Source organism: Pteropus medius, unplaced genomic scaffold, assembly GCF_902729225.1.
Source record: "Pteropus medius unplaced genomic scaffold, Ma_sr-lr_union100, whole genome shotgun sequence".
NCBI classification, from domain to species: Eukaryota; Metazoa; Chordata; class Mammalia; order Chiroptera; family Pteropodidae; genus Pteropus; species Pteropus medius.
In genome coordinates this window covers 40,497,755-40,525,447 of record NW_024354875.1, presented here as the reverse complement: position 1 = coordinate 40,525,447, position 27,693 = coordinate 40,497,755, and the positions used below count along the sequence as shown (strand labels likewise).

Here is a 27,693-nt window from a genome sequence, read left to right as displayed (position 1 = left end):
AGCTGCCTCTCTTGCGGGGAGGTAGGAAAGTGAAGAGCAGCGGGTCCGAGGCACAGACCTCCCGTCGAGGTTCCTACAGCTGTTTCTCGTGCCAGCGGTGGTGGCTGCAGCAGCGGCAGCTCACCGCAAAAACTGGGTCTTTTGGCTCAGCCTATAAGGCTTGAAAACTCTTACCGCACCCTCCTTCCCCAGTGAGACTCTCTCTCTCTGGCCTTCTTCCTCTCCCCACCCCCACCCCACTTTCTGCCCCTGTCCTCCTCGCTTGGGAGAATTTCGTGCTTCTTTTAGCACCTTTTTGTAACCCAGGGGGACGTGACACCCCAGAGCTCCAACTACTTCAGCTGAATTCTACTTTTGTTTTTATTTCTCCCTCGCTTCCTCTTATTTTCCTCTCATCTGATTCATCTGCGAAGCCTGATGCTTCTGCCAGGCATCAGGGGGCGAGGAATAAATAGATGCTGCTGCCCCTGAAGGCTTAGACGTCGGGAAAGAGCGGCCAGACCGGCAGCAGCGGCAGGGGCGGCGGCGGCTGGAGCTCGGCGGAGCTCGTGGGACCCCATTGGGGGAATTTGATCCAAGGAAGCTGTGAGATTGCCGGGGGAGGAGAAGTTCCCAGATCATTGTGTCCACTTCCAGGGGGAGGAGGAGACGGCGGAGCGGGCCTCTGGGCGTCCTCGGCACTGCTGCACCCTACCCCATCCTGCCGGCATCATGGTCTGCGGCAGCCCGGGAGGGATGCTGCTGCTGCGGGCCGGGCTGCTCGCCTTGGCTGCGCTCTGCCTGCTCCGCGTGCCCGGAGCCGGGGCTGCAGCCTGTGAGCCCGTCCGCATCCCCCTATGCAAGTCCCTACCCTGGAACATGACCAAGATGCCCAACCACCTGCACCACAGCACCCAGGCAAACGCCATCCTGGCCATTGAGCAGTTCGAAGGTCTGCTGGGAACCCACTGCAGCCCCGACCTGCTCTTCTTCCTCTGTGCCATGTACGCGCCCATCTGCACCATTGACTTCCAGCACGAGCCCATCAAGCCCTGCAAGTCTGTGTGCGAGCGGGCCCGGCAGGGCTGTGAGCCCATCCTCATCAAGTACCGCCACTCGTGGCCGGAGAGCCTGGCCTGCGAGGAGCTGCCGGTTTATGACCGCGGTGTGTGCATCTCTCCCGAGGCCATCGTCACCACCGACGGAGCGGGTGAGTCCTGCTACTGCTAGCCTCTCCCCCTGCCCTCCAGCCCGCTCGCTTATTGAAGTCCTTGTTACTCGCCTTTACTTTTTAATCCTGTCTTTTCTCTTCAGGTCACTTCTCTTAATCACTCCTCTAACGAGCACCATTCCTTTTTTCTTTCACCTCATCACCTTCCAAACTGATGCACTCTATCTCAATAGGTGATCTGTTTTTCTAAAACACACTGCTCATTCCACTCCCATCACACTTCTAGTTAACACTCGGCATGTCCAAGGAACCACCATAGTGATGGTCTTTTATTACTTTCTTAATTTGTTTACAATCACTGAGCTTTCTTGCCTGATTACCTTGCTTTCTCAGTCATCACTTTTTTATAGCTGTGGTGTTTTAGCTGCTTGTCAAGATTGTATGGCGAAAACAGAAAACTGAAGCACTATTTTTCTCTAATTATTAAAAATACCAAGATAATTCCAGTAACCTTACTCAGACCCACAGATGTTAGTGGTATGTGTTTGGTTAAAATCCATTTTGAGCAATTACCTTCACCTTAAACTTCTTCCTTTCAATGAGATAAATTGTTGTTCCATTCCAGACTGAAACAGCTGTGAAACATTGCTATGCACTGCTAATTAGCTTCTGTGACTTGCTCCAGCCACATAGCTGGCTGAGTGAAATTGCTGGGCTCTTTTCACATTCCCAAATGCCTTCAGGTCATTTTGTAAATGACATATGGATGAAAGGAGTTATATTTAAGACGTGTTATCATCACACACTCATGTAATGTTATTTTTAATCTCATCTCTTATCCCACTCTTACGCTTTGCCAATAATTTGTCTTTAGTACCTTATTTCGTGCTCTTTCTCTGAGTGTATATCAACTACACATTCATTTCAATCTTTCCGTACTGTAAAACTTTATTGCAGTTCTACATTTAATGGAACCAACCCCAAGTTGTTTTCTCACTAGTATTTGGTTTAATTATGACAGTCATAACTCTTAAGACCCCAGCTAAACCTTGTTCATTATGGTTCATTTAATTCTAACTCAGTATCACTCTTACCAATTAACCCAAACTTGAATTTCACCCGTCATATACTTTAAAAATAAAGCCAATCTTTTATGATTGGTCCTCTTTCATACCCTTCCCAGATCAGCTTTGTTCTTAGATGTGACCACTCGATTGCCTCTTTCTCTTTTCATTTCTTGGGCATCAACTTTTTTCTTCTACCTCTCAACTTGCTCAACCTAAGCTCATGTCTGTAGTCCATTTCTAGGTAATAGCTCTTGGTTGTCAGGGAACTGATTTGAAAAAAAAAAAACTGCTTTTTTTGCACATCGACTTGCTTAACATAAAGTGAATGGGGAGGGGAAAAGTATTTGTTCAAATAGTTGTAAAACCAAAACTGAACGGAAATATTTCAAGAGCTTTAACGTCGTCACCTCACTTATCACTCTTTGAATATACCTATTGTCTTGGTTTTAATCAAGAGCCAAGAAATGGTCATATAAAACAATCAGAAAGAAATATATTTGTTGTTAATCTTTGGACTAAAAGAGTACTCTTGAGCCTCGGCATTCACTACTGTCACAGGCTGTGCAGACTCTGGAAGAGCTTGGTCAGTTGCTGCCCTGGTCTGCCAGATACTTAGAACCAGTTAAATGCTGGCGCTTCTCTCAGGCCAAGGACGAGGAATGAGGTGACCGTGGTTCACACTGAGATGCACTCCTCCCCTTAAAGCAGAAGACTTGCTCTGAAACCTCTCAAAGTTGGACCTCAGAAGAGAGAGGTTTGGCAAGGTTAATCACTCTCAAAAGCCTTTTTCAGTATGGATGGGAAACTTAAGTTTCCTTAAGTGTCCCTGAGTTACCTATCATCATGGACCAAACGCAGAACAATTGCCTCATTGAAGCACTCAAATAGGACAGGCATGGAAACAATTTGTCGGTCCAGAGGACCTGATTTCTGGGCTGCTTTAAAATGTCATATCTGCTTTGCTGACAGCATTCTTGCTAGAAAAATAAGTAGGGATAGGCGGCAGTTGGAACCATATTTTGGTAATGGTCTCCCTTCCCCCCTCCCTTTACCATAACCTTCAGTTGTTGCAGGAGGGAGCTGAAGGGGAGGTGGGAATGGGAAACGGAGGGGTGGATTCTAGCCTGAAGGGGTCCCCTTGGCTTCCAAGGCCAACTTACTGAAAATTACATTCCCTATCCTGGGTCAAACTGTCAGGCACCTGGAATTACTTAGGAACTACCACATGTGGCCAGTTTAATTTACGATGCAAATATACTACTTGGTTCAGTGGCATATGACAGTTCATGAAGCAGATTTTTTTTCTGTTCCTCCAGGTATAAACAGAGTCCCTATGTCTTATGACTAGAATCCAGCCAGCTATAAAAATGAGGTCTTCCTGAATAAAATGGAACCACCTTTCTCATTCCTTCAATGCCAAGAGGATTTTTCAAATCCTACCATTTACATGGATCTGTGCCCTCACAGTACATTTTGACTCTACAAACCAGTTTAGGACATTTTACAAAGCAGTCTTACTGAAATGGGGTATTGCTTCAAATTACTTTTTGCTTTTGAAATACTGAGGGCAAACGTATATTTATAGAGAAAAGATCATATCCTGACATTACTAATAAATTTATGTTAAATTTATTCTTTTCTCACATTTTATATTTACCATAAAGTTGTGGCTACCTGCAAAACCGCTTTAGCTGAGAATTCAGTTCAATTTAGTTATTCAACCAGTTAATTAAATCTTTAGTATTATATGGTGAGTAAAGAGTATGGACAAGGAGTCTAGTAGACCAATTGTTAAATCTTGGCTTTGACCCATATCAACTGTTATCATGGGGAAACTATATAACTTCTTTGATTTAAAGTTTTCTTACTTATAACATAGGGATAGTACTGTCCACATCCCACAGGCATGGTGAAGATGAAATTAAACACTGTATATACTACTTGGTACATTGCCCTTAACAAATTGTTGCGGCTGCTGTAGCTATTTTCCTGTGGTTATCATTGTTATAGAGAACTGACATTTTCTTTTTTGTTTGTTTGTTTTTTTGAAATGGCATATTGGTCACTGCAGTTACAGCCTAGAACTTTTATCAGTTCAGCTCTAGAAAACAAGCTTCACAATGGGACTTACCTGGAAAAGTGGATCTTCTTCTGAATATTTAACCTTAATATTTCATTTTACACAAATCAACCTAGACCTCGGGTTCAAGAATGAATCCCTTTAGGAGCAACAGGAAAAAAGAATGAGTCTGGTGGATGTCTGTTAGTTACAAATAGTTTATCTCTCAAACATAAAATCATGTCTTTAAGAAAATCTATGGTATGTTATTTAATAGGTATTTATACAACACTCATGGATCACCATGCCAAGGGCTTTATAATCACTCCTCAGTCATTGCTGGTCTCTGTGGCAGTGTTAACTTGTCACCCCAGCTCTTGCTCAACACATTTCTCCAGGCCCTCTCTCGCCTGGCAGAGCTGGGCCAACTTTCACATGCAATGAACTGCTGTTTAATCATTTCTCCACTCTCTGAGGAACAGGCGGCCTTTTCTTTAGCCCTGGTCTACAAATATTTGAGGGGCTAAATACCAAGAAGGAAGACTTATTTAGTGTGATAGGAGGAAATGAAATGGAAAGAAGAAATGAAAATTTTATATTAAAAGTAGAGAGAAAACATGATTCTAAGGATTCTTCATCATGTAAAATATCGAAAGGCATTTTGGATGGGGTAGGGAAATATGTTTCAAGAGTGTTATGATATTTAATTTATAGCTAACCCAATTGTCAGTGGTAATAGAATTTTATGTAGTCCCCCAATCTTATTTTAATAATTCATTTTTTATTTTATTCCCAACAAATTTCTAAATAGTTGTTGCTCTAAATAGCAAAATTGACTATTTGGCCTCTCTCTATCTACTTGATGTATAAAAAGGGGAGGTCAAGAACCTCCAAATAGACATTTGGATGGATTATTGAGAATTGGCTATTTTCCTCAATTTAAAGAAAATCACAACTCTAAAGTTATAGGCCCTTAACTGGAATTCCAGATTTGCCATTAATGTTGTACCTTGAGCAAGTCATTTGACATTGACATTGGGGATTGTGAAGAACAAAAGAAATATTCATGCGAAGTGATTGATAAATGGTAGAGCACAATATAAGTGTTTAACAGCAACACGATTGGGGAGGGGTGTATCCTCAGGAGATGGATCACCGGCAGCAACAGAAAAAGAACTAATAACACATGTTTAAGGTGCTGTTTTAAGTGTGTATACACATTAATTAATTTAATTATAATAATAACTGTATGGTACATACCATTATTTTCATTTTGTAGAAAAGAAAGCTGAGGCATATAGAGAAATTAAGTGCCTTGTCCAAGTTCATAAAGCTATTAAGAGAAAGAAGATTCAAACCAGAACCCATTCTACACTATACTTCTCTTATGAAGAAAGAATTCTCTTTAGAGAGAATCTGTGTCTTTTGACCATAAGATTGCAGCTAAAGGATTTTTTTTTTTAATTGTAATTTGAAAGCCCATTTATATAGAAATGCTTCTCGACTTGTCATGGGGTTACATCCTGATAAACCCATAGTAAGCTGAAAATATTATAAGTTAAAAATGCATTTGATACACGTAACCTACTGAACATCAGAGCTTAAGCTAGCCTATCTCAGAAAACAATATCCAAAAAAACCACTGGCAACATAGTACACTGTAGCATATTGGTGGTTTACCCTCATGATCATGCGGCTGACTGGGAGCTGCTGCTCCTTGCTGCTCCCCAGCATCACGAGAGAGTATCGTGCTGCATTTTGCTAACTCAGAAAAAGATCAAAATTCGAAATTCAAAGTACAGTTTCTGTCGAATGCGTATCACCTTAGCATCATCATTAAGTTGAACCTTGTAAGTCAGGGACTGTCTGTATAGTTTAAAAGAATGATAGCCCCAGACAAAGTATTCCAAGAGATAAGATATAACTACTTCTTTTGAGATACCAGAGAACATACATTCCAGATTTTCACATCTAACCCTGAGCCCTCAGTCTCAGCATGCCCCAGAGTAAACTCATTTCCTTATCCTCATAGGCCTATTCTTTTCTAGAATTTCTATGTCGTTATGAGGTACCACCACACCTAAACTTCAGGCCTGGGAGTCAGTCTTGCTTCCATCCCATTCCTTATCCCCCACATTCAACAGGGATCAAGTGCTAGTGAATCTACTCTGAATCCAATTCCTTTCCCTCCTTCTCTAATGCTACTTTCTTAGGTAGGGTCTCATCATTTCTCATGTGGATTATAGCCATAATTGACTTGCTTACCTCTGGTATTGCCCCTCTGTATTCCAACAGGGTGATCTTCCTGAAATACAAATCTGTTGCTTAAAATTCTTTGTTATCTGCCTCTAGCCTTCATGATCTCATTCTTTCTTACTCCTCCAGCTTCATTTTTCTCTGCATACACCACTCTCTATTTTAGCCACATTGGAAAATTTGCAGGTCCCTTGAGGGGTATTGTGGTTTCTCATCCTCACACGTTTGCACATACTATTCTCAATCTAGAAGAACCATACTACCTTCCCCAGTTCCTTTAGTATTCTTCTTCTGGGAACCTCTCTGACCCCTACTAGAAATCTCTGGGTCATAAAACCTAATAATACTATTTTAATTTAGGATGATTTCGTCCTAAGTTTAACTTTCTAAAACCAATTTTTTTTGGATTATTTGGGATCAGTAAACTTCGGTTTTCTCTTTTATAATTCTAACAATTGATTTTTAAGTGCTTTTTAAAACGTAGAAACATTTTCCTGTGAATAGAATGGAAGAAGAAAACCATTCTCCTAGATTCAGCTGTACCAAAGGGGTTTTCTTTTCTAAGAGAAGAGTTTTATTTTTCATTTTTAGTTTAACCTTTTAACATTAAATTAAGTATGGATCAATATAATTTCATTTACAGAGAGATCATTTTTGTATAAATCATATGCATATTTTCACATGATTATTGAACTTATCCAGGAATAGAAAAACACTTTGGTGCATTAATACTTGAATACATTTATCATGAATAAAGTCTTTGAATAGAAAAATTGTCATTAAATTAATAGTGTATGACTGAGTTAAACCAAATGTTTTAGAATCAAGTAGTGTTGCCTGCTTATTTATTTATTTGGTGTTTGCTATCTTCCTTGGATATAGTTTTTTTAAATACCAGCTGATGATTACTAATTCATTAATTGTAATTTTGGGTGGTATTAACCCCTCCATGTTTAATTTATTCATGTTATGACCTATGAAGAAAAAGAACATAGAAAGAACATTATTTTCTATTAGAATAAACAGAGGCATTAAACTCATTTAACATAAAATGTTAATACAAATAGAAAACTCTTGTATAAAAATGCTGAGTTGAAGTGTCAGTAAAGATATATACCTAAGAATCTACAGCATCAGCATGGTGCTTTGCTGAAGTACTCAGTGTCATTCATCAGAGCCTGCTTTTTTAACTAGAACATAGAAATTTATATCATTACCATTTATCATTTATTATTATCATTTTCTGGGATTATGGGATCATGAAAAGAGTCAATGGCAGTTTCCAGTTATTACTACATCTATTAATTGCACTGGTTTGAGTAGTTCTTGGATGGTAGGCTTCCTTTCTGCTGAAGAACTGTTTAGTCTTCAGTTAAAAATTATGAGAATGCTTTTTGAATTTAAATATATGCTCTTAATGGGTGATGCATCTATTCGTTGAAGAGGTGTGTTTGGTTCTTCTAGTCATCAAGAGATAAGTGTTGGGCAAGTGCCTAATATGTATATAGGCTTTATCGTGATAGGATGCTCTTAATTCACAAATTTAGTGAAACTCAAAAACTTTATTAAATCCTGAAATTTTATACCCAGCTGATGAGGATTCATAAGAGTATATTACCTTTCAATCACACAAAATAATAGATCTTTTCCTTAGTTGATTTATAAATAAGAGTGCTAACATTGTGACACTAATAAGAAGCACCTGGGTTCCTATTTAAATCAAACTTGTGACTGAATTAGATGTTTTATATGGAAATTCTTGAAATAATAACAAATATGTTATGATTTTTTATTCTATCACCTTTCAGATTTTCCTATGGATTCTAGTAATGGAAACTGTAGAGGGGCAAGCAGTGGTGAGTATATCTCTACCTTCCTGGTTTTTGTTTGTGGTTGAATAAATCTTTGATGTAACCTAGATACTAAAGTCTTATTTGAGAACATTTGGGCCCTACATATTAAAAGTAAACTTATAAATGTTATTTTTAATTTATATTAATTTTACTTTTAAAATTAGCATATGATAAAATCGACCTTTTCTTTTGATTATTAAAAATTCTATGGATTTTATGAATTCTATGAATTTTAAAGCATGTGTAGACTTGTGTAACCACCATTATAATTAAGATACAGAACAGTTCCATCACCTCAAAAAAAAATCCTCTTATAATTACAAGCGTCTCTCACCTAACCACTGGCAATCACTGATCTATTCCCCATCACTATAGTTTTGTCTTTTCAGTTCCTTGGGGGTTCTCCTTTTTGGTCCTTTGGCCAGAAAGCTGAGGCTTTCTTTATCCCACTTTCTGGTGAACTTCCTGACTGCTCCTACATCTGAGGCCAAGTGGTGAGAGGACCCAGCAATGGAGGGTTTGCCCTAATCTCTTGATACCACATGTCGATCAGAAAGGAAAATTCTCTTAGATCAGCATTTTAGGATTCCGAGGAGGGCTTGCCTTGCTGCAGCTGTTGTTGCCACCAGTCTCAGGATTGCTTGAGGAATAGAGTACAGGAGGATGAACTGTTAGGATACCTTTTTTTCACTTCTTGAGTCAGAACTAGAGGATTTCTCCTGAAGCACTCTGTCTGAATGATGCCTACTTCCAGGTTCTAGGCTGTGTTGAAACCAGGCTGGGAAATACCAAAGGGGAAAAATGATGAATCCATTACCAGTTTGATTGTAGTGGTTTTCTTCCCCAACCTTTCTGCTACCATTTACCTTTCTGAGCCCTCAGATATCTGTTTCATGCATTCTGTTCAGGTTTTATAACTGTATTTAGTAGGAAAGACATGATGGAGTCTACTTACTCTATCTTCTCATAAAATAAACTTTCAAATGAAGTATGACGTATGAGCAAAAAAGATCACAAATCGTAACTATGCAGCTCAGTGCCTTTTAACAAAGTAAACACTCTAATGTAACCACCACGCAGATCAAGATACCAGCACTCTAGAAGCCTCCCTGTGCTTCTTCCAAATCACTACTTCCAGCTTTCCTCCCAAAGATAACTGCTAGGAGGAATTCTAACAGATATATTAATTTTGTGTGATTTTGAACTTTTATGAATGGAATTCTACAGTATGTATGTATTTGTGTGTGTTTGTGGCTTCCTTTGCTCTTTATTGTGCTGTGTATAGCAGTACTTTAAAATTTTCATTGTATTCTATCATATGAATATATGACACTATTTATTCTAATGTTCCTGGATATTTGGGTTGTTTCTAGTTTTTGTTATTATGACTAATGCTGCATTTGTTACAAGATCATTATAAGCACAATTATTACTATATAACTTATTCACTTTCCTGTAGTAATTTGCATTGATTTGGGTCTGTATGTTCTCTGCATCTTAAGATGTCCTTTATGTGGAAGCAGAAAATAAGATTTATAAAATTTATAAATACTAAAAATTAAAATTAATTTTATTAAGTTGTATATGTTTGAAACATCCATTTTTTTAGATTAGAACAATTTTCACTGTTGATTTCCACTGCCTCTTACTGAGTGACAAGTGTTTGACCTGAGGCAATGTCTACCAAAGGCATTCCAATAAACATTTATCTTTTAAAAACTCACTAGTGTCCAGCAATGGCTCTATTTTCATTATTATTATTATTATTATTATTATTATTATTATTAATTTATTTTTTTTATGCCTACAGCAGCTGGTCTTCCTAGGTGGTCTCCCATCCAAGTACTAACCAGGCCCAACCCTGCTTAGCTTCTGAGATCAGATGAGATTGGGCGAGTTCAGGGTGGCATGACTGTAGACAACAATGGCTCTATTTTAAGGGTCACTCCAGCTATTATGTTGGGTCAAAATAAAGTAAAAAGCTCCTTTGTGTAATAGTAGGTAAGTCAAAATTTCTGGCCAGGTACATGCATGTGCCATCAAGTTGTCCTGAAAGTATCATTAGAATAATGTAGCATTTCAATGTGTGAAACAGAGAAGACATCGACAACACTATAAATAATACACAAAAATAGTTCAGTGTATAAAACTACCTAGAATAAATGTAGTGTTCCTGAGTTCAGTGTTTACTATTCCTCTTTTATAAATATTTTCCTGTTCTCTGGTATAAAGGGAGTGATGAAAAACAAACTGACAAAATCAAGATCGCTCTGCTTGTGAAAACATATTCACATGTTCTGAAAAGAAAATATAATTTGTTCACACTCAAAATTCTATACTTTGGAGTAGTGTAACAGCTGAAGTTAATTATGATAAAACAGGAAATGAGGAAGACTTAAAAACATCATAACCCACATAACCCCTCTTTCAAAAGTGTCAAGTTGTTTCTGTCTGGAATCTGGAAAAGAAATTCTTTCACTCAAGTTAATTTATCCTTTGCCTCAAAGTTTAACAATTTTCTTTTGCTTTTTTTGGAGATAATAACTCTGAGCAGCTTCCAATTTGTGAGTGTGTTTCACTGTTGTAAACCCACTATTATAACAAGGAGTACATCCTCTCTAGTTTCCATAACTTAGAATATGGAGAAAAACAATTTTAGTTCTCTTCCACTATACATTGGGTGTGTTAAATCAACACAGAACATTAAGGCAGGTGTTTAAATAGTGCAATGAAAAGACATATTTTTATTAAAATACTGAAAAAGAATCCTCCAAGCTTTCTACTTTGTGATGGAGACCAGTTTATGAGCTTTTATATTTGAAAAACACACGAATTTTTCCTGAGAGGCGATATACTTGGTAAATTCTGACATTAATTAATTATATGAGCATGACCAAATTACATAATTTCTCTGGGTCTGTTTCCTAATATAAATTCAGATCATATTGATCTCTAGGTTCCCTTGTGATATATTTTCAAATTAGAGAAACATTAGCAGTATCTGCTAGCGTATGTTGGGTACTCTCTCTCTCTTCACAAGCCTCTTCCTGGCCCTGTTTCAAAGGTACTTCAGAGACAATCCTTTGGGCAGCTGATTGGCAACTGCTGGGTAACTGAAGATTCCTGGTTGTCTGTACCTGGCAGGCCTGCCTCAGCCACCCCATCTTTTAGTATGTTGGACTGTGCCTAGCTTGGGTAGTATAGACCCATTTTCTCTTTCCTTCTCCAAACTCTTCTCTGCTCTTTTGGTTTCCTACTAATTTTGGGAAGGAATCCAGTTTTTTTTTCCCCCCCTCTTTGGTGCAAATGTTTATTGACTATAGAGGCTGAAATGACTTGGGAAAACTTCTACCCTTTATTGGGGGACAAAATTAGGATAGATAAAAAATGGTGTTTTTATATTTTTATAGTGGTTTACACTCTCTCTCTCTCTTCCCACGCCCCCTCCCCTCTCTCCCCTCTCTCCTCTCCCCTCTCATCCCCTCTCTCCCCTCTCTCCCCCTCTCTCCCCTCTCTCTCCCTCTCTCTCTCTCTCTTTCTCCCTCACCCTCTCCCTTCCTTCCCTCCCCCATTTTGCAGTATTTGAAATTTTTGACCAATTCTTATTCCTAACCATTTTCCTCCCTGAGCTATTAGCCATATTGTCCTAGTTCTCCTGTTCCCCGAGGTCCTGAGCTTGGCCATTGCACTTCTCTCACCAGAATGATTTCTTCCTTTTAGAGTTCATCTAGCTACATAGGTTTAATTATTGGTTTTGTGACTCTACTTCTGATCGTGCTTCTAGGTAGAGTACCACATTTCTCCTCCAATTAACACTTCTACCTTGGGAGCCTGTTTGTACTCCAAATACAACATACTTAGTAAATAACGTTATCTTTTCATTAAATATTTCCTTCCTGCCACTTCCTTTTTTAGTATATGGCACCACTGTTTGCCCAGATCCTCATTACTGAAACTTCATAATTAGTTTATTAGTCCACCCACCCTACCATTCATCAGAAATGTAGTGATCATCTCGTACCAGGCATACTGAATGCCAAGGACATGGATGAAGGAGTGAACAGTTGACTGTACTTTCCTTTTCTTCCACCTCATTTCTCTGTGCTTGAGTTTGAGTAGACACATCATGTTTTAAAAGACTTGGATGCCCACTAAATTGTTTTGTTAGAGTCCATTACAAGACATTATACTTCAGATCTCACAAGAGAAAATGGGCAAATTGCATTGACTCTTTGTATTTTTTATATCCTGAATAACTCTTGGTTCCAGACACCTTGTGGAAGGCAATTTATTTTAAAATTTCCAAAGACATAAATCCTAAAGGAATAAACTAAATTTCCTTTTCTTATTAATATAGTCCTCTCAATCTTAAGCAATTTCCTTTTACAAAGTACAAATAACTATGAATTGAGACCTTTATTACAATATTTTAGGTTTGTTTTTTCAGCTAAACTGAGCAAATGTTATTTTTGCTTTTTAAAGCCTTATTATATTACCTAGGTTCACCAGTCAACTTCATTGCATTTCCACATATTGCCCTAATCCAAAGTAAAATCTAATATATTCTTTGTCCTGTGTCTATGTTTAGGAAATAAATATTATTTTAAACACATAATGAACAGCTGCTAAGTCATGACACACTTCAATTTATGGAAAAATGAAAGGAATACCTTATATGAATTTTTATGTTAGTGGTACTTTATTGACATATAATTTATTTACAGTAAAATACACTTAAGTGTATGACACATTGAATTTTGACAAATGAATGCACTCATGTAGTTATCAAGATAAAGAACATTTCCATCACCCCTGAGAATTCCCTTGTGCCCAGTCAATCACCATCCACCCCCCAAGACATAGTTCTGATTTTTATTATCATAGATTAGTGCTGTCTGTTCTTCAGATTCATGTAAATGGAATCATACTGTATATATTCTTTTGTGACTGGTTGTTTTTATTTTTGCTTAATTTTTTTTTGAGATTTATCTGCTTAGTTCTGCGTATTTTTTCATCCTTTTTTTACTATGTAATAGTACAACCTTGTGTGAACATAATACCAATATGATTTCTAAATTTGATTCTTTTTTATATAGTTTCCCCAAAACTCAATGTAATAGGTATAAATTAAAAGTTTCTATCTCTAGAAAAAAATTTAGCAAATTTTTATTTTCAAACTTGGAGTTGATTTTTTGTTAGAAAATTGTCACTTCTGTTTCATAAACTGCTCTTGAATTTGCATAAAGTATCTTCAGCTTTTTGGTTTGTTTATATATTACTACTATTAATAGCTAACTATCAAATCAATGAATGAATACTGAGTACTAGGCTCTGTGCCAAATTCTTTATGTGAATTATTCCTAATTCTTAACAATAACCCTATGAGACAGACAGCATTAGTTTAGAAATGTTTTGTAACTTGCCCAAGGCCACACAACTAGGAAGGAATGAAGCTGTAATTCAAACCCATTTGTCCTTAATTATTTTGCCATATTCTCCAGCACTATAATATTCATTAGAATGGTCACATATATGGTCATTTTGACTTGCTAAGCTTGATCTTTCAAATTTTTGGATATGTACATGATTGTTCAAACACACTTCCTTCACTAGGAAACTAGCATGGTCTACCTGACTCAAAATAGCAGAATCAGACACTATGGAAAAAATCTGGTTGCCTTACATGCTTTTGGTAGGTACTACAGCTCTTTGGGTGGTGAGGAGCTTTGGAAAAGTATTACTTCTTTTACTCATTAGGTGGTCTTTATAAATGATGGATTAGGACTCCTGGGGGAATCTTGAGGATCATTAGATCTGACATTTATGGGGCATGGTATGCCAGATACTGTGATGACTATTTTATGTATATTATCACATTTAATTCTCTAGTGACTCTATAAGATACCATTTTTTAGATATTGAAAATCACACAAATATTAAGGGATGGATTCCTGACTCAAGCATAATAAAAATCCATCCTTTTAACCACGGTGTTTTCTGCACTCTTCTATAGTAGTCATGATCTACCGAGTTTCAATGACTTTCGTTAAGGACTATCTGAACAAGTTCCACAATGGCACCCATCCATGTTGCCATTTTAGTGATGTTGATTGTAAAGAAAATTATCCATTTCATACATTGGCATCTTCACTTCACTAACCAGTTTGTCTCTTCTACCCCAGCCTTCCACTTTCATAGGCACATTCTGGACCTTGCCAACTAGCAGTGGTGCCAGCACTCTAATGTTAATTTCAAGCACCCCACTCTTTGCCTACCATTTCTTTTCATTTCAGCAGATTTTGTCTAGTACTATCACTGCTAAAAATTTTACTCCATTAAGACTGCCTGTTTATCTGTTCAGCCCTAACCTTATCGACCTGAAATTCATGGCCTACTGTAATAATCATTCTCTTAAAAATACCCTCAATTCTCTTGCCTGTCTTTTCTTCTGCCATATGCACCTGGCAAAGTCTCAACTGTAGTTGCTGGAGAAAATAATTCAATTAGGGTGACTGGTTTCACTTTAACTACAAGATAAAATTCAAATACACAATCAATACCCTGCCTAATATCCTATCCTTTTTCTCTAGAAAGTTTGACTTGCAACTCAATAAAATAACTGTTTTGTACCTTTTCTTCTCTCCTTACATTTTCATGCTCTGCCTCTCTTGGCCCCTCATTCCCCACAGTTGATGACTTCACTTCATCCCTTAATGAGAAAGTAAAGCCATCAGAAGGAACTCTCTCATCATTCCACCAACATCTGTCAACATCTGGACCCCTCTCCTTTTTCTTCTTGTGTAGTGGATGAAATGTCCCTCTGGCTTTCAAAGTCCTCTTCTCCCCTTTCTTCAGAGTCTCCTCCTCTCCTTGCCAATTGATGTCAATGGACACAACTCATTTGAGCTTGGAAGGTCTTATGACACAGAAGGCTGCTCTCTTTTTCTCTTAGAACACCCTCTTCTTTCAAATTTTGGACTCCATGCTCTCCTGTACTTCTTCCCCACCATTGGATGCTCCTTCTCAGTCTCCTTTATGAACTTCACTATCTTACATAGAAAGATGTAGTTCCTGCCTAGATAATGACAACTTTCAGGTTTTAAGCTTAAATTTCCTCAGAAGTCATTTCCTCAGAAGACTTGGCAGACTGGACTAGTTTTGATCATCAAGCTACATGTTCTCATTTACATTGTACTTTTCTTTCATAGCATTCATCGCCTATGAGAATAAATGATTTTGGGTGTAATTATTTGTTCAGTGTCTGTATCTTATTCTGCATTGTCTGTATTACCCATCAGGAGTCCTAAATGCTGAACACAGAGCTTGGTATACAGCAAATGCTTGATAAATATTTGTAGAATGAATTAACGTGTAGGTGACTGAACGGGCTCAACAAATGTTATTTCTCTTTTCCTTTCCTGTCTTATATTTAGAGAAGTATGGATATTCCTGGGTTGTAGCATCAGAAAAGGCTTTCCATAGAAGAAAGGCAAGTTCATGGTGTGATAGACATTGACATATGTTTAAAATTACTTGAGGGTATGCTTATGGATACCTCTTATAGGCAGTTAAAATGTAGATCTGGATCTCAGTAAATAAGTCATAATTAAGGATATAGATTTTTAAATAATAAAAAATTTATTTTTACATCTGTTTTAAAATTTGTCGTCTGCTCCAATGTGTCTTAAAATGAAGGAAAGAAGACAAGGGGATTTCTAGGGTCAAATGCCAGGATATAAAACATATAATGTGTACATTTGGTACAAATTAAAATTATTTAAACTCTGATCTGACTTGGAAGAGTCAGTCTTGAAAGAATTACAGTGGAAATTGTAACACAAATAGAATTGTATCCCTCTGCTGCCCAACATACACATTTTTTGGCAATAAATCCTGAGCACAGATCTGGAAATGGCAGAAAAATACTCATTCATAGATAGTAGTATTCCAAAGTCAGGTACATGAAAGGTTATAGGAGTTTGGAAGTCTTGCAAAGTTATTTACAATTTTACAGTTCTGGATGACACTCAAACGAAGTCAATTTCAAACAAATATCAGAGTTAGTTTGAAAGTTATATCACACTTCAGCTTGAATTCAAACAAGATTGCATTAAATAATGAAAGTCCTGTGAGAATCAAGTTTCATAATTGTATCAGGTACTTCTTTAGATGTTGTAAAACCATATAACCCTTTAAATACTATTATCTTCATGTGTTTTCAATAAATGAGCTGATTTTTATGAGCAAAAAACTGAATACAGAAAGATGTGACTACTTTCCTCTCTAAACTGTGTTTATATGGCTCAGGCACCGCAGTGCACCGTGGGTCATCTCCCCAGAAGTCCAGACCAAGTTCTATGGAGCTCTGGGCATGTTAATTTTGCAAACTGATATTTGTACTAGAGTGATAAACAGTCTTCAGTTTCATTAGCAGAGAAGCAGGAGATCGTTGATTTTAGGAGAGTGTCTGAGAGGATGTGAGAGAGAGCTGCCGAAGATGGTTTCCTGGTCGTGACCCATGGATGCTTGTGGGATGTAGGACGGCATGCTGTTCCACAGTTCAGTGTTCTTTTTAATCCTAGACTTTGAGGTGAATGAGTTGCTAATATTAAAACCTTCCCCATATTTGAAGAACAGTTTGTCATTTACTTTGTTGCTGCCAGATCCTTTAACTTTTTCATATATATATTTTTCCCTTAGATAAGAGCACCAAGGCAATTCCTTTACAAGCTTTTCTTTTCAGCAGTGGCATGCAAGCAAATCATTTATAGTGGTTTTTGTGCAAAGCTCAGTAAATAGATTTTATTTTTCCATTGTAAAATTTATAAACCTTGTGCCATTTGGGAAGCTGGAGAGGAAAACTGTTAACAAAATTATTAGCGAGTTAAAGTAGAAATGATAATACTAGTGGCCCAATAAAAAGTCTGAGAAATCGACTATTGGTGGTAAAGAAAAAGAAGCTGCTACAGTCTGATTTAGGGTGGCAGGTACAAAAAAATGTAACAGATAATGCATGCAATGTATTTCTCTATGATTCTTTAATTTTCCCAGTTCTTGGGATTTTGGGGAATATATATGTAGATGAGTAAACATGAGAAAGATAATCCTCCAGATCTATTGATCTATGATATACTTTTCATGAATATCTTCTGATATGAATATGGTTGGCTTGAGTCAGCATAAATAAGTGAAAGGAAGTTCTTCCATATTTGAACCTTGTAGACATTTGTCTGTTATTTCATTGAGCTACTAGTTACTTCAACTAGACAGATAATTGCTTATAGCAAGAGCTAGGGTTCAGAGATCGGAAAGGGTCATGCATATGATATGGCATTGCCACTTTTGAGGCCAGCAGAAATAAGTGCATTGAGGATGAACAAATTTTGTTCCGAGAATATAATTGCTTAGTTTACTAGATATTAGGAAATGGTCTAGTTATGTATATGTAGTTATGTAAATATTTACTTGAAATCTACCTAAATCACTTTACGATTGAAAAACCTCATTTGGAAAGTTTTATGGAATCCATTTGATTATACTTCAAGCTAAGTTATGTGGTAATGACATCCTATTAGACTTAATCCAGTGATGGTATATTTTTGACAAGAATTTTTTATTAGAACATATGCAAATTTCTGAAGAGTTACAAGTATGTAGATAATTTATCTACATGCATTATTTTTGATAAATAGATATTTATTTTTAAATGGCAAAAAAGCATAAGCAAGCCCTTATCTATATGTGAGTGAGGCTAATTTGTAAATCAATTAGTATTTATTTCTTCTCAACTAAGGATATTTCTCTTTAAAAAATGTACAACATTTCTGTACAAAATAAAATTACATAGTAGAACTAGATAACTTTCTATTTTCTTTCAAATAGGAATACAAAAAACAATTGTATTCCCATTTAAGAAATGTTAATTTCTTTAAGTTCCCATTTAAAATGTTAAAGTTATTATTAGAAGAGTATTTTAAAAAATGCCAACCAGCATGGATATTATCCATTATTTATTGACTTGAGATCTTTATTCTGCAGAAATTGTGTGTGGAACATTATCTGCAGGACAAGGGAATTGCTTGTGTAACAATGGGAAATTCTCGCCTGTCTCATGGGCCAGGACAACAGTTGTTACTGCCATAGCATGTTATCTATTAGTCCAACTGAAAATAAAATTTATTTTGATTTAAAAACACAATGTCAAGTGCTCAACAAAAGCTTCCGCTTTTTATTGGTCTCCATGCTAACATAAAATACTTTTTAAACAAAATGTTTTTGTTGGCTTTCTTTCTGTGAGTCATCTGTTCTTTTTTCCTTTTTCTGGGTCAAAATAGAAGAAACACATGCCATTTTAGTTTTAATGGAGCTTTCTCAAGGGCACTATTTACAAGAAATCTTTACACAAACTAACTGTTTTCTAAGATAATTGTATATTTTTTATATTGACTTTAATAACTAACAACATACCATGGTTATAAGAATGACATATATTTCTTAGCAAAGTAATCTATAAACAATGTAGTAATCCATTTTCCAAGATATTAAATGATTTGTCATATATATGAAGCATGTTGAAATATTTAAAACTTTTATGATACATACCTACCTGTATTACATATAAAATGTGTTTTGCTCACTACTCACCAGATATTTAAAAAACACGAAACTCCTCACTTCAAAATATGCATATAGTAATTTCCTCTACTAAGCATAAAAATACCATTGAGTTAAATAGCAGTTATTCTGCCCATAGGAGGGGCAGAATAATTTCTTTAAAATTTCATGAAGTTCACTGGATTGTAATAATACCTGCTTATCTCATTGAGTTGCTTTTAGATCTAGGAACTAATATTTGGAGGAGTGCTCTGTAATCTGTAAGATATATGTGAACACAGGTGTTATTCCACTGGGCTAAGCCAGTTACCTGAGCATAAGTAGAAAATTGCCTCTCAGTAGGCATTGAGTCTACATCCATAAGCACTACACATTCTCTTTCAGCATTTAGGAGTTGTGCTGTCCTCATGTGTGGTGGTGAACAGATTTCCTCAAGATTTGGGTGATTTGGGTAGTATGTAGGAGAGTAAGAACTTATGAGCCTACTGATATTGAAAAAAAGGCTATGTAGATAGAATACACATAAATGTAATTCCAGAGAAAGAGATCAGATACATAGAATCACTAAGAGCCTTCTTGCCACCAAACTGGTCCCAATCTAACCCCTGCCCCCAAAATGAATAAACGAAAGCTAATGCTGATATTTTGCTTATAGATAAAATGTTGTATTTTTCAGAACGCTGTAAATGTAAGCCTATTAGAGCTACACAGAAGACATATTTCCGAAACAATTACAACTATGGTAAGGATAACTTCATGACCGACCTGTAAACTGCTGTGTTAAGAAAGGGGTGTGTGTGTGTGTGTGTGTGTGTGTGTGTGAGATTAGTTGAGCAGTTTAAGAATAAGGCTTAAAAACAAGTAAACAAGAATGACTTTTAAGAGCATACCTGTCCCAAATAATTAAAGTGTCTCATGTGGGCAAAATTCTTAACAAATACTTTATTTTGAAGCATATCAGGCAGCATTACTGGCGTCTTAGAACCATGTGATTAAGTACACAGAGATACATTTCAAACTAGATGGAAGAGACTCTTCCTTCCCAGAGAGCCTGAGGAGGATGCGAGCACAAGTATTTGGAGCTGCATGGGTCATCAGTTGTGCTTTAAATTCAGCTTCACTGAACAGAGGAGCACTTTGATGCATAAGGAATGGTTAATAGAGTTAAATTTGGCTTCTTCAATCACTCTATTTCATGGAAAACAGTGACAGAGTTGGAAAGTAACACTTATAAAAGTTGTTAGTATTCAATTAAGGAAATATTATCCAGCTTGATGTAGAATGTAGACATTCTGATAAAATATTAATTGAAGAGCTACTGATTCAAATGTGGCTGAAAAACTTAAGTGAAGGAGGAGGAAAAGCCTGTCTCTGTGTCAGGTACTGGGCTAGGTGGTTTCCATGCACTGTCTTATGTAATTTTTTCAACTGCCCCATGAGATGTATTATTATCCTTATTTTATTAGTGATTATTGAACCGAAATTATCTTTTCTTTGATTATTCAGAATGTACTTTTGGGTACCACCATGCTTCAGAGTCACAAATTTCAATTATCATTTATTTAGAAGGATCAGTTAAGAGAGTTTTCCAGTTGATAAAACAAGGGACAAATTAATATTTGCTGTATTCCATCAGCATTTGTGACTTTTTTCTAGCATCTATGAGATTAATGAAGGTCACGTTACTATCTCTGTAGAAGACTGTTAATACTGAGTTAATGAATAAACATGGCAATTAAGTAGATTTTTGACAGGAACTTTATTATTAAAATGAGTTTTATTATTGAATTTATGTGCCCTATTTTAGAAGCTATAAGACATATACAGCAGATTTATTTCTACTTTTGTACTTTTGGGAATTGGAAGAAGAGAAATGGGCACAGTAACCTTTGCTATCTTTGAAAATACTGTGTATTAAAGGTATAAAGTAGACAATTCTTTAAAATAAATGCATGGAATTTCCGAGTGTTTCTTCAATGAATTCAATTTCTATTTTTTGCTTACTACTCATCTTAAGAAGAATCTATTTTCTCTTAGCCAATGGTGGATGCACTTTCCAAGGTTGAAAGGCCATGTTTATCTAAGAGGTCAGACTCCTGGCTCCTCATCTGAGGACCCATCCCTCCAAAAATCGTAGGGAAAATCACAGGGAAAGGGAGGTCTTAATTTTCAGGAGATTAGCTTTTTAAGATTGAAAAATGCTCTGTGAACTTTTAAGTACAGTTACACTAAAATCAAAAGTATAATAAAAATATTAAAGAAATTTAGTTGAATTTGCATATATTCTTCTTTACTTACTAATTTTTACTTTATCCAACTTTCTTAGTGCTGCAGTGGTTGGTGCTGTTTTTTTTTGTTGTTGTTAAAAGTCAAAATACTGGTGGTTGTAAGTAATGGAATAAGAAAATCTTTGACAAAATAGCTAAGTGAATATTATAACAAAGTGAGATGCAGATTACAATGAATGGAAAGAAGATATAACCAAGCAATAACCAGGTTGCCTGTAGTTTAAGGATTTTCACTTGTCTGAGGCTTACTTAGAACTTCTTTGGGGGAAGGCAGACTAAATATAGGGCAAAACTCTGAAAAGAAAATACATTTTAAATTTTGAAATATGTTGATTTTTATCTTACTTAATTATCTCATGTGTCTACTGAGAAAACAAAGTGAGGATGGGAACAATGGATAATTCAGACAAAACCTCTTCTTCATTCAAATTAATTCAGGTAAAATTCTCGAGCTTTAACAAAACTACTTGAATAATAAAGTAAGTCTTGTGGAGAGATATTTATTTTGGAGTGGGTACATGTACTAAAAGTTTCTAATAAAAATAGTAGACACACTGGGTAAATAAATCATTAGTTTAAGAACATTTGCACAGTTCACTAATCTCTAATGGTTGATGGATGCTACGAAGTACATTCATATAAACCAGGACACAAAAAAATGTCTACTAGCTGGGGTTGTGAATTTATTGGCATTGTGATCCCCCAAAATGACATTTCAAAAGGGAAATCTTATCTTTTATCTTTTGTTAAAATATAAGATAGAGAGAACACTGATGGAAAGGGATTCCTTTGCTCATGAATCACACCAAGCAGGGACAGAGAGATTGTAGTTATATTTTGTTTGCTATAAATTCTCATACTTGAGATAACTAGTTTTTTGAAGATTGATATACCTGTAAAACAAAAATGAGGTTTTGTCCAAAAGTTTTTAGAATTCCTTTGTAGTTTAAAATGCCTAAAATATGTGGGAAGGGACTAGGATGAAAGTGATTTGCTGGATTCATTTGGATACATTGTGTTTTCCTCTGCGTAACATCTATGGATATTGAACCAGAGCAATGAGGGTGCCTGGGAAAAAGCCATCGGCTTCTTATTAACTGACATTCTACTTCATCTTAGACTTTTTCAAACTCGCCCTTTAAAAAAAAATTCATTTACTAGAAGCAAGAATCTAAAAACTTTGGCTTTTGAAAAGATACAAATATAGAAAAGAAGCAGAACTGTACTTGCTAGGTTATGGATCAAGTACTTTAACTTTGCAACTGAATTGATTATTTTGAAGACAGTTTGTCGTTATATTAAGAAGTGAAGCCAACACTTGTAAGATAAATTGGGTGCCAGTATATTCATTGAGAGAGGTAGATTAATGCAATTAACATGTTAGACCATATTCCATAGCACTTGAGAGGAAGCAATGTTGGAGTGTCTGACTTCACAGCAGATGAAGGAAATAAGATCTAGCGGTGCCAGTTTTAATGAAAAAAGAAAATGTAGTATACTTACAAAAGAGTATGAAAGACAATATGCACTGAAACAAAGGAAGAAACGAGTGATGTTTGAACAATGAGCTAAGACGAGTAAGGTGAAAAGACTGCAGAACACAGTAGAACGAGACAACCTTATGTCACTAAAGAGACCCTCGCTCTTTAGAAAATCCATCAATAGACCTAATAAAAGAATGCTGACAAGAAATTAAAGCCTATTTAAATACTAGGTCTTTAATATGATGAAATTAATCAAATTTAAATTTCTGCTGGCAGCAATTGAAACTGCACACACACACACACACACACATCCAAAATAAAAATTGGGAGGAAAATTACATCAGATTCACCCAATCTTTGATTGTCTAAATGAATTTCTCTCAATGAAATATATACACGCATATGCATATATACACCCAAGTAGATATGCACTCAAATTGGAAGATCAAGGCTTTAAAGAAACAGGTGTGTTGTGTAGTATGTCACTCATTATCACTATGACAAAAAATCTGGTTGACCTTTCTTCTCCATTTATGGAGCATCAAGTGGAGAAAAGTTGACTAGAAAGAAGCCTACTTGTCTGTTTTGAATGTGGCACCTATTGTGTATCATATCACCATATCAGCTTTGTTGTCTTTTACCTAGTTATTCGGGCTAAAGTTAAAGAGGTAAAGACCAAGTGCCACGATGTGACTGCAGTAGTCGAGGTGAAGGAGATTCTAAAGGCTTCTCTGGTAAACATTCCAAAGGACACCATTAACCTTTACACCAGCTCCGGCTGCCTGTGTCCTCCACTTAATGTTAATGAGGAGTATATCATCATGGGCTATGAAGATGAGGAGCGCTCCAGGTAATACACTCCCTAAAGATTCAGACTAATTCCCATGCCTATCCTATCCTTATTGCTTTTCTCTAAAGATTTCTCTGGGGTTCTTACCTTGAGATCTGTCTACCATCTAGGGGATTACAGGTAGGTTTTAGTTGGGTCCCTCATTTCATGTATTGGATAGAAAAGTGTATATGTGCAATTTGTAGGGGCGCATTTTTCTGGAGAGAGGGATAAATGCTTAATGTTCTTAAGGGAGTCCATGCTTCCCAAATAGTTAAGAATTACTGTTCTAAAACTTGGCTGGCCTGTTCTAGAATAAAGAGGTAAGTCTTTCTTAGCAAAGATTCCTTGTATTTTTCAGTAATATATTTTAATTTTTAAAAAATGATTGCTTCTTTAAAAAATACAGATTACTGTTGGTGGAAGGTTCTATTGCTGAGAAATGGAAGGATCGACTTGGTAAAAAAGTTAAGGTAAGCCTATATTTCATGTTCAAAGTGATACATAAAAAATAAAAGTAGAAAAGCAGCCATGTGTCATTAAACAAAATAGCTGCCCTTAACTACATCAGAAATAATAAAAACTGAGAATATATATATATACACGCACTTAAAATTCCAAGGACTGTGTGTGTTTTTAATCTGTTTCACTTAAGAAATTTGGTATATGTGTATCAGAGATCTAACTATAGTTGCCTAACTTCTCACAGTGAGAGGTCTAGCTATGGTTAGTCCAGTCCTGTAGTGTGAATTCACATTATCATTAGAGCTCCAGGCTTCTTCCAGCTTATTGCTCTGCCATTTTTAAAGGTATTGCTTCCATATTCATGATTACCTTGAGGTCACAAGATGATGGTTGCCCCACCTCCAGCATCACACCTACCTTTCAGGGAGAAAGAAAAGGGAGGTATAAAGGAGTCTTTAAATGCCTTCTATAGCAATTTTTACCTAGGAGCTGGGGTCTCATGTCCATCCCCTAGCTGCAAGAGAGGCTGGGAAGTGTGGATTCCATCCCCCTACCCCAACCCCCGCCGCTGGGTATATTGCTTCCCTGGACAAACTGCAGTTCTGTGAGTCAAAGTAGGGAGTAAAAGATGAGTAGGAAAATACCAATATTGTCCCAGTGCACAGACATCAATTCCTCTGTACAAAGTACAGCCACATTCTTCTGTATATAAGAGATCTGGCCAAATTAGGTCCAATAAAGTAGTTTTATTTTTAAGTCCATGACTCTTAGGTATTGGAAGTGATACACTGGAAAATATCACAGTAAATTATCTTATTCTAGAAGGTTCCATTTCTTTTTACTCTACGAAGCAAATCTGTTTTAAAGAAAGGAATGTGGGAGAGTATGTATGGAGTGGCAAAGAATCGAAAGGGGTGTGTATGTGTGTGGTGGATGGGAAAGGGGAAAGGTAAGTGGGAATTGCACCAAACATAATACATCCTCTTCCTTCTGTGAGTTTGAAGGCTTGGGAAACATTTACAGGGTAAGTTAAACACCCCTGGGCAGTTTATCTTATACATCTGGCAGTTGACACAGCAGACACATGTGAGTTTAAGTGACCTACAAAAATGTAGAGGGCATTACTTTGCAGGGAGAAACTACCCTCCAGCAAGCTCTTTTATTCCTCTAGGATATTTGTCAAAAGTGAGATATATTTCGATTTCAGACCTGTGAGAATTCTCTATTTGTATCTCTTCAATTAGTTTGGTGTTTATTAAAAAGTGGCTCTTCTTCAGTATGTTGGAATCTCTTACTGTCCTTTTAATTTGGTTTTCTGCTTGCTAATGCAGAACAGGAATGTGTCCTAAATTCCTGTACCAGTTGAAAGAGCTTTCAACATCCCTGCTGCAAGGCATGTAACAAGGCTTCCCTTTTGGTACCAAAACAATTATCATCATATAAAGACTCAGGATGCATGACTTATTTCTCCTGTTTCTTAGTAAGGCAAGGATATTGTCTATTGCTTTCTACAGAAAACTCACAGAGTTATTATTGTAAAATCATTTATATTCTCAGTCTAGATTTAAGCATGCTAAAGGAAGAATTAAACCAATAATTTGAACAATTTTAATTCATATGCAGATACTCAGGGCTAAAGACCTTAGGTGGAGAATCTCTTTTGGCTACAATTATTGAGATCTTTACTTTAGTTTTCCAGTCAATTTTAAGATGTAAAAAAAGAGTTTTGTGTATGATACTTTAAAAAGTTGCCCTTTCAACTGATTTTTTGCTCTCAGTGGCTAGTTCAAGAATTAAATGAAGACCTTTTTATGGTTTTGCCATACAAATGGTTGTTTACCTAAGTCTCTGTTATAAGTTTGTGCAAATCAAGATATTTGGCCTGTCTTGGGGAGCTGAGAATCAGAGTGTTTTTTAGTATGAAAAACAATAAGATTATGGAGTAAATGGTATTAAAATGAAGAATTACTTTTGGTAATTGAAAAGTAATTTATTATGTACTCAGCACTTTATACATTTTTTGTCTGTTAAGATTCAGAACAGTCTTATAAGCAGATTCTGCTATTAATTCCAATGTGTTAATAATGAAAATGAGGTTTAGTAAGTTCAAGAAACTTTGCATGGCAATTGATTGGGTTAAAATTTGAACTTGGGCAATCTGACATTAGCTCCTTGCTACTGTTGTGGTCCCTGGACCAGCAACATTGGCATCACCTGGGAGCTTGTTAGATTTGGAAATCTTGGGCCCTATCCCAGATCCACTGAATGAGAATTTGCAATTTTACAAGATTGCTAGGTTATTTCTATATTCATTGAAATTTGAGAATATTGCTGTAGTCCTTATTCACTACCTATAATATCCATGACATAACTCCCTTTTAACTTATTATATTACATGTAAATGTTTTTGGCACTGTTAATATGAAATATTAGTAAACTTGATTGTGGTTATTAAAAACATTGGTAATGTCTGCTTTGTAAAACTTAGAACTAAGGCAAAAACTTGTCTGTTCTATTCGTTGCCCTTGGTAGATATTACTTAGAAAGATATTTTTGAGAGACCCCATTCCCACTCTAAATTTTCATTTTTTTCCATGGCTCAAATTACATAGATTTAAAAAGGCTGTTTTTAATGTATTGTAAGAGAGGAAGATGAAAAATATCCCTTCCTTCAAATTTTCCATGTAAATCTCCCATTTGTTGATCACCTGTGAAATGCTAGTCTTGGGTATGTTATTTCAGGAAATACCCACGGATATTGATAGATATTTGTGTCACCATTTACTGATGTAGAAATTTTAAGTTTTAGGTTTGATATGAATGCATTATTGATATAGGCAGCCAATGTTGTGCTTTTTAAAATTTGAGAATTATGTTCATATAGTATCAATTTCATTGTTATTCTGGGATATAGATTTTGTACTTTTGGAAAGTAGTAAAATGCTTTTAAGATCTGACTTTGCAGTCTTGCTCAGTTGTTAGAATAATAGAAATGATGACCCTGGTAATATGTGTGTGTGACCATTTTCTGTTTTAAATTTTACAGCGCTGGGATATGAAGCTTCGTCACCTTGGACTGAATAAAAGTGATTCTAGCCATAGTGATTCCACTCAGAGTCAGAAGTCTGGCAGGAACTCCAACCCCCGGCAAGCACGCAACTAAATCCTGAAATGCAGAAAGAACATTAGCGGACTTCCTATTAAGACTTGCATTGCTGGACTAGCAAAGGAAAATTGCACTATTGCACGTCATATTCTATTTTTTTACCACAAAAATCATGTGGTAACCGATATTACTTCTATTTTCTCTTTTGTTTTCTGCTTTTCTCTTTCCTCCTCCCACCCCTCTTTTTTTGTGGTCTAAATGCAAATCCTTAAACATATGTATTCTATTTCATTAATCATGGGAAAACTATTCTTTGCAATAATAATAAATTAAACATGTTGATACCAGGGCCTCTTGCTGGAGTAAATGTTAATTTACTGTTTTGCACCCAGATTGGGAATGTAATATTGGATGAAAAGAGAGAAAGCTAACTATGCTGTACAACGTACTCGGCTGATCTAATTACAACCTCATTTCTCATGCCTTTTGGGCATTCTCCTCACGCTTAGAAAGTTCTACATG

General features: G+C 36.3%; 1 protein-coding gene and 1 pseudogene across 1 annotated transcript; one reads left to right on the top strand and one right to left on the bottom strand.

Annotated features, from left to right (window-relative positions):
* The first annotated feature begins 229 nt into the window (after positions 1-229).
* Positions 230-27,520, top strand: FRZB (frizzled related protein). The gene is made up of 6 exons (XM_039855505.1): positions 230-1,189; positions 8,341-8,388; positions 19,676-19,741; positions 23,417-23,621; positions 24,010-24,073; positions 27,112-27,520. The coding sequence occupies exons 1-6, from the start codon at positions 712-714 to the stop codon at positions 27,226-27,228; spliced, it is 978 nt and encodes a 325-aa protein (XP_039711439.1). The 5' UTR covers positions 230-711; the 3' UTR covers positions 27,229-27,520.
* On the bottom strand, positions 10,187-10,305 carry LOC120597530 (uncharacterized; annotated as a pseudogene).
* Positions 27,521-27,693: the final 173 nt, after the last annotated feature.

What these genes read in the sequence shown, in the direction of transcription:
- FRZB (XM_039855505.1), top strand. Translation starts at nt 712, where the DNA reads ATGGTCTGCGGCAGCCCGGGAGGGATGCTGCTGCTGCGGGCCGGGCTG. An exon ending in CGTCACCACCGACGGAGCGG is followed by an intron (nt 1,190 to 8,340) that starts GTGAGTCCTGCT and finishes ATCACCTTTCAG; the next exon opens with ATTTTCCTATGGATTCTAGT. An exon ending in GACTTGGTAAAAAAGTTAAG is followed by an intron (nt 24,074 to 27,111) that starts GTAAGCCTATAT and finishes TAAATTTTACAG; the next exon opens with CGCTGGGATATGAAGCTTCG.